Source organism: Microtus ochrogaster (assembly GCF_000317375.1).
Source record: "Microtus ochrogaster isolate Prairie Vole_2 chromosome 14 unlocalized genomic scaffold, MicOch1.0 chr14_random_2, whole genome shotgun sequence".
NCBI classification, from domain to species: Eukaryota; Metazoa; Chordata; class Mammalia; order Rodentia; family Cricetidae; genus Microtus; species Microtus ochrogaster.
The window spans coordinates 13,472,297-13,484,770 of NW_004949097.1; the positions used below are offsets into that span (position 1 = coordinate 13,472,297).

The 12,474-nt window shown below is 44.1% G+C and overlaps 1 protein-coding gene across 12 annotated transcripts in view; it reads left to right on the plus strand.

The window, feature by feature from the left end:
* Positions 1–12,474, plus strand: part of Ppfibp1 (PPFIA binding protein 1) — a 145,845-nt gene that overhangs the window by 79,502 nt on the left and 53,869 nt on the right. For all 12 annotated transcript variants that reach the window (XM_013352792.2, XM_013352793.2, XM_013352794.2 and 9 more), the window contains exons 3-4: positions 8,852–8,949; positions 10,171–10,376. In XM_013352792.2, the coding sequence (XP_013208246.1) occupies positions 8,886–8,949; positions 10,171–10,376 (270 nt within the window). In that variant the 5' untranslated portion in view covers positions 8,852–8,885. The remainder of the gene's footprint in view (positions 1–8,851; positions 8,950–10,170; positions 10,377–12,474) is intronic.

Below are 12,474 nucleotides of genomic sequence, written 5' to 3' on the forward strand. Positions count from 1 at the left end.
GCGAGCAGACAGACATTGTAGTCAGAACAATGGGATGTACTGTACTACTACACTCCAGCAAGCAGACAGACGTTGTAGTCAGAACAGTGGGATGTACTGTACTACACTCCAGCAAGCAGACAGACGTTGTAGTCAGAACAGTAGGGTGTCCATACATTTCTCAGCAACTATAGTCAAGCCTGGCTTTGGTTCATGTATTTCATCCCCATCTGCTTTAATGTAGGAATTCCAGATGTCGTACCACGTCACCCATGAATGTTTGGCTGTTCATTTCTGAGAAATTAAGATTCAGAAATGAACTGAAGTATAGTTATTGATAACTTTCTAATAATTCTTTAATGCGAATGTAGTGTTCCAAACTCTAAGGTCAGCAGTATTACACTACTTTTGCAGTCTGACCAAGTTTAAGCCCTTGGCATTAAATATCACCTCTGCCATGAAGACCCCAACCTTTCTGTTTTCTCCACCTCTGCTACCCCTAACAGCCTTCCGCCCGCATCTCCCACTCCCCTATCATTCTATCCCGGGACTTTTCCTCTTTATCTAGTTCCATTAAAACATGCTGGAGATGAAAAGTTTGAGTGGATAGAGAGAATCTGTGGTGGCAGGTGTTACAGACAATCAGGAAACAAGCTGCAAGCCTGGATGGTGGCATATGCCCACAATCCCAGCACTTGGGAGGCAGAGGCAGGCCAGCCTGGGATTTGTTCCAGGGTAGCCTAGGCTCCCTAACCAGATCCTGTCTCAAAATCAAAGTGGAGGGGGCAGTTATATGTTTTAGACATGAAGACCTAGGGAAAGAATTTTCAAGCCGAAACCTTAGTTTCTTCTTCAGAATGGTTATTTTTGGATTGGAAGTCAGTAGCATGTGGGAAGGGGAATTCTGCTCTATTTGCCTTGGTGGCCAGTTCCCATCCTGTCCCTCCTGTTAGTACCACCTCTGTAGCTGGCTGGGAAGCGTGGGGCTGCCCCTGGCCTTCTGCTAGAGCAGAGGGAGAATTTGCATTTCTAGGAAGCTTCCTGCCGCTGCTGCCTACAAACCACAGATCAGGTAGTCAGTCCTTCCCACTTCCCCTCTGTCCTTCTGCTTTGAAGATGGCTATCTTTGCTGAGCTCCAGTTGCTGTAGACTCCTGGCTGAGCGTCCTGAGAGGAGCACCTGTTAAGAAGTGTGCAGTAATTGATGTAAAAGTGTATTCTGTTTGCATAACAATTGCTTGCTGTGGTGTTCCACCAGCCTCTCTGAATGTGTGTGAACATTATCCCTCCTTCAGGGGATTTGTCTTTTTCCTTTAAATCTTAAAGTTGTGTCTGTCACTGGCAAGAATTCCAAGGTCACTTTCACTGCAGATGTTTTGGATAAAGTCAGCTGAGAGTTCTTACCAAAACTCAACACAGGCTTGGTAATTTTCATACAGCCTTTCTTTTCTTCTTCACGTAAACACCGAAACTCCTGACCTGACCTAAAACATCAGCCAGGCTGCAGCCCCACAAAAACAAACAAAAACAAAAAACAAACAAAACATACTGTGGTTTTCTGCCAAGCCTTGAGCCACCACACCCATTGCTGGAAATTTCCTGGTATTTTATCCTGTTGGAGTCTGTCCTAACTGTGTCACTGACCAGGCCTAAAATTAGACTTCTAAAAAGTGTATTTCTGTTGAATCACTTTTGTGTGTGTGGTGGTGGGAGGTCCCGTGTTATAATATATAAATACTGTTCTTAGAAATTACTTTTAAGATTTTTCTAAATTCATACTTATTAATATAGTTCCATTGTGCTAGGAAACCGTTAGTTTTTAGACTTGTGAATGGTCTTGCACTGTAGCTTATGTTACCTGGCCTGGAAGGAGCTTCTCTCTGTGAACTGTAACTTTGAACCCAAACACTTCTTTGCTGTGTGATTGTGTTTCCTGATGCCTTTCCCTTCAGCAAGTGCTTAAAGGAGCGAGCATACTGTAGCCACTTGTAGCTTAGAGGCAAATTTGCTACCTTATGAGGGTTTTGATGGTGACGTTTTAATGTCTAAGTGGCTTTGTCAGCTCAGAAGAAAATGATGGTTCATACTTGTAATCCCAGGCTGGGGAAACTGAGGCAGGGAAATTGAAATCCTGAGGCCCTGCAGAGTGAGACCTCACTTTGCAGGTAAGCAAAGAATGAGCCCATGGCCTTTCACTCCGGGCCTCAGGAGCGTAGGGTTGGATGATTCTAGGGTGTTAATGTGGGTCCATGAAATTCATCTAAAAATGTGATTTTAGGGCTGGAGAGATGGCTCAGTGGTTAAGAGCATTGCCTGCTCTTCCAAAGGGCCTGAGTTCAATTCCCGGCAACCACATGGTGGCTCACAACCGTCTGGTGCCCTCTTCTGGCCTGTAAACATACACACGGACAGAATATTGTATGCATAATAAATAAATAAAAATGTGATTTTAGCCAGGCGGTGGTGACACACACCTTTAATCCCAGCACTCTGGAGGCAGAGCCAGGTGGATCTCCATGAGTTCCAGGCCAGCCTGGTCTACAGAGTGAGTTCCAGAACAACCAGACTACACAGTGAAACCCTGTCTTGAGAAACAAAAACAAAAGGTGATTTTATTTCTAGTCTCTAGTGATCATTTTTATTTTGGAATTTTTAAAAGTTCAAAAAAAAAACAATTTTTGAGTGTGTATTTTGTGGGGCTATGTGCACCTGTTGAGTGCAGGTGCCCTTGGAGAGGGCGACAGATCTCCTCTGGTTGTGAGGTGCCTGATGTGGGTACTGGAACCTAACCCTGGTCTTCTGCAAGAGTAGCATGTGCTTTTTATTGCTGAACTGCTTCTCCCACCCTCAGATCTTTAGAATTAGAGTGAAATTTGCATATAAATGTATGTGTGTGTGTGTGTGTGTGTGTGTGTGTGTGTGTTTCCATCTTCAAAGTAGGACACTTGATGTCGGATTCCCCTCTGTATGCTGTGAATACAACTGGTTAATAAAGGAACTGCTTTGGACCTATAGCGGGGCAGAACTTAGATAGGTGGGGAAACTAAACTGAATGCTGGGAGAAAGGAGGCGGAGTCAGGGAGGAGTCATGGAGCTGCTGCTGGAGACAGATGCATTGAAGCTAGGTTAAATTAGTATGTAAGAGTTAGCCAGTAAGAAGCTAGAGAGAATGGGCCAAACAGTGATTTAAATAATATAGTTTCTGTGTGATTATTTCAGGAGTCTGGGCTGCTGGAACAAACAAGCAACTTCCTTATAACAGACACTAATTTAGAAAGTAATCCTAAGAAAGATTGCTAGATGCATGGGATGGGAAGAAAAGATTTATTTCAACTTACACTTCCCAGTCATAGCCCCCTGTGAAGGAAAGTCTGTATAGGAACTTGAGGTAGAAACCATGAAGGACAATTGCTTGCTGGCTCAGTCACTGGCTCATGCTTAACTCAGGTCCAATAGTACGATTCTTTTTTTTTTTTTAATTATTTTACTGGTATTTTAGCCTGTATGTATATCTGTGTGAAGGTGCTGGATCCTGGAGGTACAGACAGTTGTAAGCTGCCATATGGGTGCTGGGAATTGAACCCGGGTTCTCTAGACGAGCAGCCAGTACTCTGAACCACTGAGCCCCAATAGTAGAATTCTTAATACCTAATGAATCTGTTGTCTGCCTTGGTGAATATGAAAATTGTAAAACTTTGTGTAACCACCCAAGCTATGGATTATAGAGTTCCCTAATTCTTCATCTATCCATTTGTTATAGGTAATTATTCCACTTTCTGTAAGATGCGGCTTGCTCGCAGGCTTCATCTTAAAGGACTCGTGATGGTCATCTGTGTCTGCTTTCTTGCACTAGAATGTTGCTCACTATTCCTTGTCAGTCAAATCGTAATTTCCATTGTGTCAGAATAATATCCCATTATATTAATTAGTTGCTGGAGGGATCTTGGGAAATCTTCCTCAAAAATTTTTTTTGAGAACATAAAATATTTTTCAGAGCATAGAACTTTCTAAAATGTTTTTATTTAGCATTTCCACTTTTAAAAGCTCTCCCGCCGAGCCATGAAAATTAACATAGCTTTATCAACACATGCTGTCTAAACTGGACTGCATCTTAAAGAGCTCATCCGTGGGCAAGGAAGCATTTATTAGATATACTTGATAGCATCTAGCTGTTTTCTCTGAGCTTTCCAGCAGTCCTTTAAAACCCATTTGAAATTTAGAGGTATATTTTGTGGGTTTTGCATCTGTGCTTTTATGATGGCTCCTTGGTTTAGGGGTATGATTCTTGTTTAGCATGTGAGAGATCCCTGACTCAACATCCCAGATGAGCCCTTCTCTGTAGACCTGAGGTTTTGTCAGAAGTAAGTGGATACACAAAGTATGTTAGAATGATGCATCTATGTCTCGGGGTAATGAATGTAGCATGCAGACTTGTGAAGAAGGTGTTGTAAACAGAGACTACACATTAGTTTTCCAGTGACCCAAACCTGAATAATCACACAGAAACTGTTTTAATTACAACCCTGTTTGGCCTGTTAGCTCAGGCTTCTTACTAACTAGCTCTTACAACTTACATTACCCCATAATTCTTTTTTTTTTTTTGGTTTTTCGAGACAGGGTTTCTCTGTGGTTTTGGAGCCTGTCCTGGAACTAGCTCTGTAGACCAGGCTGGTCTCGAACTCACAGAGATCCGCCTGCCTCTGCCTCCCGAGTGCTGGGATTAAAGGTGTGCGCCACCACCGCCCGGCTACCCCATAATTCTTATCTATGCCACATGGCTTAGTCCCTTTTCTCAGTGAAGCATTCTCATCTTGCTTCCTCTGCGTCTAGGTGGCGACCGCAGACTGAGTCTTTCTTCTTCCCAGAATTCTCTTAATTTGGTCGCCCCACTTATACTTCCTACACAGCTACTGGCCAATCAGCATTTTATGAACCCAATATGGATGACAAATCTTTACAGAGCACAAGAGCATTATCCCACAGCAGTGTATGATCTGCATTTGGGCATTTTGTTCTATAACCTGAGTTAGTCCAAGATGGAATTGCTCAAACCTTCTGTATTAGGGTCTATCCACCCTTGCCTGAACATCCCAAGAGAAAGGAGGAAAAATGAGACCTGGAGTAAAAAAAAAATTGGTATAATAGTTACATTCAGTCCTTAATAATCACCTTAAATATAAATGAGCTAAATTTGTGTGGTTCTTCCATAATTCTGCCAGTTTTTGCTTTGTGTATTTTAAAGCTTTCATACTAAGTTGTAAAAACACCTCTACTCATTATGACTTCTTGGCAAACTAACTCTTAACACTGTTAACTCTACCTGGCAGGTATAGTGGCCTACATCTGTAGTCCCAGCTACCCTGGAGGCAAAGTCAGGAGGACCAGTTTGAGCCAGCTTGCTCCCCTTACCCCTCACTCCCCACCCCCACCTCTGCATACCTGTGTTTCTGTCTGCCCCGCCCTCCTCCCCCACTGCCCTATATTTCCAGACCACACTGTGTTTTTACTGCAGTGGGGATGGTGGGTGGAGTATGACTTGGGCATGCCCACAGGGAGCTTAGGAATCTCACTGTGGTAGGAGCTCCCTTTGCCCAGTCCAGCCTACCTTTAGTCTCTCCTTACTTTCTTCAGAGCTGTTTCTATATTTCATTTAGCATCCAGTTCGCTCAACATATTCAGCCTGCCAATGACCAGAATTGGAATTCCCCATTGATAATTTTATTAATCTAATAGCCATTTTGCTATCCAGTAGCCTTAGCCCCCTTTTCCCTTTTGCATAGTTAAATGGACTGTGTATTTATTTCTAATATATGTATGTATATATAATTGATACATATTTGCAGTATACATGTTAGTTAACACACACATACACACATAATTGCGTAGGACTGTTTAATTGCCTTAACCTTTGTAAAATACTTTGCTGAGAGTTTGGGGAGCCTTTGTGTTTACTCTTCGACTGTACACATTACACTGCTGTCAGGCTGTTCACACCCTCACGTCACACTGTCCTGGTCATGTGTAACAGTTTATCCCTCCTCGTTGTGAGGAGTGCTGGGTTGTTCCTTTGTTCCTGTAAAGAATAAACCTGTATAGATATTTACTATGCCACATTTTATTATTAACGAAGGGATGGGTTTCGTGAACTGGAAACTTGTAAAAAGCTGACCCTTCTCCATGTTGACAGCTGTGGTCCAGGGGGTCTCAGCCCTTCATGTCACAGCACTCAGTGGGCTCCTGGCAAGGATGCAGGCCGGATGCCCTTCCCTACCACCCTGGGAAAGCACTGGGTTGTTGCTTTGCTTAGCTTTGTTCTTGTGCTGCTGCTGATCAAACTCAGGGCTCATGCTTGTTAGACAGCACCCGGCACGGAGCTGCGGTTCCCAGCCCCAAACGCTGCTATGTCCATACAGATGGAACTGCTCTCAAAGATGTGTTTGTTCTTCTGGCTCAGTGAGACCGTGGCCATTTTTCTTTTTCTTTTTATTATTTTTTTTTATTGATTTTGGTGAGCATGTTTTTCTGATGTAGGCATTAATTTTGTTTTTTGTTTTATTTATTTTGGTTGTTATTATTGAACTAATAGTCCCACATTTTTAGGGGAGCGAGCTTCATGTGTGTTTCTGTCTTGTATGTACATATTGAAAGAGAGAGAAAGAGTATGTAGTTTAAAAGATGGCCAGTTGTGTGTGTGTGTGTGTGTGTGTATGTATATATATAATTTCTATTTTTAAAAGGAAAAGGAACGGAGCCCACTTGATTATAAAGCTTAGGGCGTGCACACACCCTTCTGCTTAATCCTTTCTGCTCTGAGTTGTAACATTTGTGTTTTCTAGTTGGTGTCATTGTTAAGATTGTCCACCACCTCTGGTGTCTGTGCCCACCGAAGGCTATGAGTAAATTTTATTTATTTGTTTGTTTGTTTTGAGGCAGGGTTTCCAGGCTGGCCTTGATCTTAGAGATTGCCTGCCTCTGGGATTGAAGAGATAATGCCACCACACCTGGCCACATGAGTAAACTCTTAAAACCTTTAGGTTATAATGTAGCTCCTTGGCTGTATGCATGTACTTGGGTATTACTGTGCTAATTATTTTTACATAAAACGATAGTGAAATTTTATACCTTCTGAAGTAAGAATCTGAATATGGTATACCAGAATTTTGAAGTATTTTACCTATCAAATAAATACTTGTTTTTATTGTAAGTTAGTAATAAAACAAAACAAAAATAGCATTTCAGAGTTGTGTGGAATTTTGTTAGAAACAGTGGACCATAGAGAGCTGATTCCGAAGCTGATAGCAGACCTATAAATATCGTTCTGAACACAGTGTGGTGCGTGAGGTCTGGGTGCTTGGAAACAGAGGGCAAAGGTTTCCCTTGAGCGGCATGCCCTTCACTTCTTCATTGTTTACCCCACCACCGTGTCGACAGCATGACGGCAGCTTCATCTCGGCCTGCTGGGACAATCTGTGTGGCCGCTGGCACCAAAAATGCCACAAAGAATGTGAAAATCACGTGTAGTGGCCATTCTGCTGCTGGCCAGTGCTCTGATAAATGCACTTTCTCTTGATCTTTTAGCCCGTGAAACCATGTGCATGCACCTTTTCCAGTGCTCGAGAGACAGAGGTGGGAGGATCTCTCAGTTAGAGGCCGGCCAGGCATTGCCAGTTTCAGGCTAGGTGGGGCTTCATAGTGAGTCCCAACTCAGTAGATAACCGACCAGTAAGACCATGGTAGACCGTGATGCCACTTCAGAGTGTCCCGCCAAGGTGTGACCAGATAGACAGAAATGCAGCCTGCAGTGGACGGCACACAGATCTTTGTTAAAACTTCTGTATTTGTTTTCCACAAAAGTCTCAAACACTACCAGTCCTCTTTTATAAAACGGAAAAACTAACTCATTTTACTGAGTAGTTGTGGTGGTTAAAAGTTTCAGCTAATGGGGCTGTAGCTCAGTCGAGCGTGTTTGCCTGGCACACCCAGCCCTGGGTTTGAGCCGTAGTACCGTGAAACAGAAACAAAATCCAAGGTTTGTGGATGATTTATGTACACAGTGGGGAGCTGCTACAGCCACTCAGTACATGATACCTATTGGCATATTAAAAAGTGTGTGTGTGTGCGTGTGTATTGCAGTACAGTTAATTCACTGCAGATCAGAAGTGTTTGGAAAAGACACATTCCTATTGATGATGTGCAGACTTGTTTTCTTATCATTTGACCTACAAAGAATGCAGGGTACCATCTAGTTACAAGGCACTTTTATTGGGTTAAATACTGTTAAGTAATCTTGAGATACTTCAAAGTCCTCTGTGCAAATACTGTGCAGTTTTATATAAGGAACTTGAATACCCAGAGGAGTCTGCACCCTCCTGGCCTCAGCAGCCTTCCATGGATACCCCTATGTCCTTCAGTCTGTCTGCACCCTCCTGACCCTCAGCAGCTTTCCATAATACCCTATGTCCTTCAGTCTGTCTGCACCCTCCTGGCCTCAGCAGCCTTCCGTAGTACCCCTGTGTCCTTCACAGGGACCTGGAACTCTGAAGGGTGGTGTGGATACCATCCTACCAGACTATGTTGTGCAGTTTGGGGGAACTGAACTCAAAGCCTTGTACATTAGGCAAACACTTTGTCACCAAACTTTGCTCCCAGCTCTCTGCTGGACTCTGAACAACCTCGAGTGGACGATCCCAATCTTCTCTTATTACCTGCTGCTGGTGTGCAGGTGATTTAGGGCTCCAGTTCATTTAGCTCCACACTGCTTCTGACATCCTGTGATTGCTAAGTGGAGTTATTGCCTGAGGTAGAATTAATAAACCTGGCATGCGTCACTTACAGTGTGTGGTGCTAACATTGTGGTCTTCTGTCCTCCCCAGATAAAGCTGGAGTTTGCCCCTGACAGATAGGACGATGATGACCGACGCTAGTGACATGCTGGCCGCAGCGCTGGAGCAGATGGACGGGATCATAGCAGGTAACCCACGCGGCACAGCCCGACCCGCGCTCACCGTCCCCTGCTCCCTCTCTACTGGCTCTCTTGAGTGCTTCTCGGACCCCCAGGTTTTCTCCTTTGTCCTGCTTCTCCAACTCTACCAGTTAATTCTGACATTTTACAGCAGAATGTTAAATCTCACTTTCCACCCCCACCCAGGCTTCTCATCAAGCTACAGGCTTCCCACATACTAGAATTACAGACCACCATACTTTTTTTCTGGGACAGGGTCTTTCTGTGTAGTCTGGCTGACCTGGAACTCACTATGTAGACCAGGGTGGCTTCTTAATTACAGAGCTCAGTCTGCCTCTGCTTCCCTAGTACGGGGATTAAAGGTGCACACATGTGGTTAGAACACCGATTTTGAAAACTAATGTTGACTAGAAGTTTGGTGCTGGGCTATAAACAGAATGACCAAGAACACGCTTATACACAGATGCTCACACACATGGAGGTACATGCAGCTCATGGAGTATAGTAAGAAACAGCGGGTCGCTTCCTGCCACCCGGCTAGCTTTACCTGAAATAATTACATGGAAACTGTTTTCTTTTAAACATTGCCTGGCCCATTAGTTCCAGCCTCTTATTGGCTAGCTCTTACATTTCTAATATTCTGTGTAGCCCACGAGGTGGCTTACCAGGAAAGATCTTAACCTGCGTCTCTCTGGAGTGGGAGATTCATGACGACTGCCTGACTCGACTTCTTTCTCCCAGCATTCTGTTCTGTTTACTCCGCCTACCTAATTTTCTGTCCTATCAAAGGCCAAGCAGTTTCTTTATTAGTTAACCAATGAAAGCAACAGATAGATACAAGACCCACCTCCATCAATGGAGCATTACCTCTTACGCACATACTCAGCTTTAGGGAACTCCAAGACTTCGTGTCTCAAATTCATGCTCTGGAGTCATGAGTCCACCTGAACTGGTCATCCACCTCGTTCTTACCTCCTCCTGAGCCTGTGTTCCTTCTCCTTCTGTCCCCGCGGCTGGCCTTTTTGTTAGGCATCACACCATTCATATTTACTGTCAATGACATTTTTTCAACTATGTAATATTTGGAGAGGTTTACATGATTGAATTATTTTGTCCTTTCCCTGTTCGTTGTGATCATTGCTGGTGACCAGACTGGTTTATCTTTTTCAGGTGTCGTATTTTACCTACCATAAATCCGATTGCTCTTTCTGGTTTTTTTTTCAAAACCAGGTTCCAAAGCCTTGGAATATTCCAACGGGATTTTTGATTGCCAGTCTCCAACCTCTCCATTCATGGGCAGCTTGCGAGCTTTGCACCTCGTGGAAGACCTGCGTGGACTGTTGGAGATAATGGAAGCAGATGAGAAGGAAGGGCTGAGGTGCCAGATCCCAGACTCCACGGCAGAGACGCTTGTCGAGTGGCTTCAGAGTCAAATGGTAGGCTTCTGCGCTGTCCGTCTGCGCTGCCATCTTCTGTGTCTATTCCAGAACCCAGAGCATGGACTAGCCGATCAAACCACAGAAGACAAAACAAAAACAAAACAATAATAGTAAAAAACCTTGCAGGGCAGAATCTAAGACCAAATGCCTCTTACCGCTAAAGATAGCTTAAAAATTCCCCTATTTCATTTTATGGGTGTGAATATTTTGCGTGCATATATGTCTGTGTACTAAGTACATGCAATTGCCTGTAAGCCCAGAAGAAGGTATCAGATTGTGTGTGAGTCACCTTGTGGGTGCTGAAAATCGAACCCTCCTCTGAGAAAGACAGGTCATGTAACTCTTAACCTCCCATCTCTCCAGCCCCTAAAGATGATTTTTGAAAAGGCACTGTATTGCACAGGTGCCAATAGTTGCCCAGGTCCACCTCTGAAAGTGGACTGGCTTTTAGGCTATTCAGATGTCCTGGTAATGTCTTGAAGCTAATGTTTCTGTGAGGAGGAGAACCTTGTAGGAGCAGGTGCTCTCTCAGTAACAATAAGGTGGGACCACCTGTGAAGAACTCAGTGGCTATTCCAAACAGGAAGTATGGTTAGTGAACTCTTGAGAAAGCAGTAAAGGTTTGTAGCTATAATTGAGGGAAAGTGCCATCTAGTGGGTTGTGACCATATGTCACCTCTGCTTCTGTTAACTCTTACTCTGGCTTGAAACGGGAGTCCTGTGTGAAAGGTGAGTTCTCTTTATTGACATCCTTCCCTGCACTGCTGATGTTGACATCATGGTAAATATCACATCTGGTACATGCTGAGCACAGAAAGTCTAAAGAACAGCACAAAGACAGATGCCCATGAGAAGATAGGGAGGGTGACATAGTGCAGGCACACGCTTATGACTTGGTTACATTGTTATTGTGCACATGCTTGTGACTTGTTTGCATTGTTATGTGCTTATGCTTGTGACTTGGTTACATTGTTATGTGCTTATGCTTGTGACTTGGTCGCATTTTTATAAGAACTAATGAAGACTGCACGAAAGGACTAAGGTCCGTCTGGCAAACTGGAGGACAGAGCTGCCGGGTCTGAGAGTCTGAATGCACTCATTGCCGAAACATTTCATACAGTGTTGCAGAGATTCTGGAGCCCTAGCCAGTCCAGACCTGAGCCTGGCAGTCTTGGTTCCGCCCAGTGTGTACCAGTGAAACCATCTTTCAGGATTAGAGGAGTCAGAGACGGTTCACTTTTAGAAACAGATGCTGCCTGCATGGGACTTGACACTTGCCCTGGGAGAAACCTTGCAGGGATAAGAGTTCAGGTTTGCTGCTTTCTTTGGGAGTAGCTTAGTGCTCTGAAACTTGTTGTTCCTGGCACACTGCTCAGGCTGTTCCTACTTTCTGTGTCTTTAGTTCAGCACACAGTGAGAAAGGAATTTATTACTGGCAAAGGAGGCCGTCAGTGGCAGCCATGGCTACGAAGACCTGTAGATAATTGACTTGTGTTCAAAGCACTTCTGTTAACACATGCCTGTTGGTCTGTTGAGTGTTTCTGAGATCTGAGGAGGGAGAGGGCTTGGTCCTCAGTGGTATTGTTAAGACTTGCAGGCAATGTTAACAATACTCTGCCTGGCCGGGCGATGGTGGCACACGCCTTTAATCCCAGCTCTTGGGAGGCAGAGGCAGGCGAATCTCTGTGAGTTCGAGACCAGCCTGGTCTACAGAGCTAGTTCCAGGACAGGTTCCAAAGCCACAGAGAAACCCTGTCTCGAAAAAACAAAAAAACAACAACAACATATTCACAGCATACAGGGGGGAATCCCACATCACTCTTGTAGACCAGGCTGGACTCGAACTCACAGAGATCCACCTGCCTCTGCCTCCCAAGTGCTGGGATTAAAGGTGTGTGCTACCACCTGGTTGTTCTTTTCTATTTGCTTTTTTGTTTATTTATTTATTTTAACTATAAACTGATTGGCCTAGTAGCTCAGACTTCTTATTAACTCATAACTTTTTTTTTTTGGTTTTTTGAAACAGGGTTTCTCTGTGGTTTTGGAGCCTGTCCTGGAACTAGCTCTGTAGACCAGGCTGGTCTCGAACTCACAG